Here is a 2,340-nt window from a genome sequence, read left to right on the forward strand (position 1 = left end):
AAAACTTGACCGGCTTCCGGTTCTGGGTGGTCAAATCTACCCGTTGGTTACCTTTCCTCCACTCCGGCTCCTCTCCTCTCCTCATCATAAATCCGCATCTGGAATCTAGCCAGCCAGACACAACCAATCCCAATCCGCATTTGGGGAAGCAGAGGACGGACGATGGGCACGCCGGTGGGAATGGCGACTCTAGCGGCCCTGGCGCTGCTGCTGTGCGTCTCCATGGACGGGTGCGCCGCCGCTGAGTACAAGGTGGGCGGTCTGGACGCGTGGGGGGTGCCGCCGTCCAGCAAGCCGGACGTGTACGTGCGGTGGGCCAAGTCCGTCCCCGTCAAGCTCGGCGACGCCCTCTTCTTCCTCTACCCGCCCAGCCAGGACAGCGCCGTGCAGGTCACCGCCAAGGCCTTCGCCGCCTGCCACGTCTCCGACCCGCTGCTCAAGCTGGAGGACGGCAACTCCGTCTTCAACCTCACCAAGCCCGGCCGGGCCTACTTCACCAGCGCCGCCCCGGGCCGCTGCCGCAAGGGCCAGAAGCTGTCGGTGGACGTGCCTGGCGCCGATGGGAAGCTGCTCAAGCCGTCGGCGGACGACGAGGCCGCGCTCAAGGCGCTCTCTGCGCTGCCGCCTGCCGCTGCCCCGTCCGAGGCGCTCCCCTCGCTCTCGCCCGGCCCCGACGACGACGACGACTCGGCTGCCTCCTCCATGGCCCTGCACCGGGCCGCCGGATCCGCTCTGTCTCTCCTCGCCGCTCTCATCCTCATGTGGCTGTGATTTCTTTCTTTCTTTCTTTCTTTTTTGTCAGATGAGAAACATGAATTGTACTCTACTCTACTCTACTCTACTCCGGAGTATTAATTTATTTGTTTGGATTGGATTATAAGTATAATTGATTGATTGATTGATTGATTGATGCGGATTTCTTGAATGGGATGAGCATTCTCTGTGGGGAATTGGAATTGGAACTGCAACTGGAATTGGAGAATCAGATTGTCTTACTACTAGTGGAGCGGAGCACTACAAGGCCGTTAATTTAAGCAAGAGGTGTGAGTGATCTGTTTATGATGGGTGTCACAAGATTAGATTAGATTAGATTAGATTAGATTAGATTAGCTCATGCGCTAGCTGGAGAGGTGGAGCTGCGCGCGCACATGGACATGTCTGCCTTTGTCGGTGCCGTCACGGCAAGGAATTTATTGCCCCCCACCGCACCGCACCGCCAACGCAAGGCAAGGCAACCAATCCATGCCAATAATGAAATGAAACGTCAGCATATGGCAGGAGCAGGGATTTTTTTTTAAAATGGGGTTCGGGGGTTTTGGAGAGTTAATTCAGAGGTGTTAGCTAGGTAATAGAGACAAGTGACCTCTCTTATCTTCGTGCCGATATGGTGTGATAATAATCGATTCAACTTTACTTCTGGAGCATTTGAGTCATGTCCGCATAGTCCTCGCACTAGTAGAAAAAGGACCTAGTCCCGGTTCGATTTTGGCCCGGTACTAATGGTACCATTAGTGCCGGTTCGAACGGCTATGCATTAATGCCGGTTCGTGTTGAACCTTTAGTACCGGTTCGTGCCACGAACCGGTACTAAAGGGGTTTGACCTTTAGTCCCGGTTGAAGACACAAACTGGGACTATAGGACAATTTTCAAACTCTACCCCCCTCCCCGTGTATCGCCATTTCAGTTTTGAAAATAACAAAAGAAAATGATAAAAAAATCAAAAAATAAAATTCTTCGAGATGTACTTACATTACTACATCCACTAGGTAGGAAAATTAAAAAACTTAAATTTGGACATGTTTTGCAAAAAGGTGTTATGAAAAAGTAAAACGGCCATAACTTTTGCATACGATGTCGGAAAAAAATGTATAATGTATCAAAATGTTCAGAACGAAAATCCACATCCGATTTTGACAACCTACGGCCTGTTTGCAATTTTTTAGAATTCTCAAATTCTAAAAGGAAAAAAAAGATATGCTTAAATTTCAGTTTTTTGGTTAAATCTGGTCAAACTATGGTCAAACTACTTATTCAAGAAGTATTTCAAACTATGGTCAAAATGGGGTCAAACTTATTCAAGAAATATTAGTGTTACTAAATAATTACTGTTTTGTAGAATAATAGTTTCGAACTTAAATGGTGAAACGTGTGACTTAATGCTCAAGCTAAACTACTGAGGGTTAATAGGATTGACATCTTACATTTGCCAGGAAAACAACAAGTGTAGACTTGGAAAGTAGGGGGGATAGAACTACAAAGTTAAGCGTGCTCAGGCTGGGGGAGTGAGAGGATGGGTGACCGACCGGGAAGTTAGACGATTTGGAATGAGTGATCCACAC

The 2,340-nt window shown here is 48.8% G+C and overlaps 1 protein-coding gene across 1 annotated transcript; it reads left to right on the forward strand.

Annotated features, from left to right (window-relative positions):
- The first annotated feature begins 40 nt into the window (after nt 1-40).
- On the forward strand, nt 41-898 carry LOC119304412 (mavicyanin-like). The gene has a single exon (XM_037581590.1). The coding sequence runs from the start codon at nt 163-165 to the stop codon at nt 769-771; it is 609 nt and encodes a 202-aa protein (XP_037437487.1). The 5' UTR covers nt 41-162; the 3' UTR covers nt 772-898.
- Nucleotides 899-2,340: the final 1,442 nt, after the last annotated feature.

Source organism: Triticum dicoccoides, chromosome 5A (assembly GCF_002162155.2).
Source record: "Triticum dicoccoides isolate Atlit2015 ecotype Zavitan chromosome 5A, WEW_v2.0, whole genome shotgun sequence".
Taxonomy (NCBI): Eukaryota; Viridiplantae; Streptophyta; class Magnoliopsida; order Poales; family Poaceae; genus Triticum; species Triticum dicoccoides.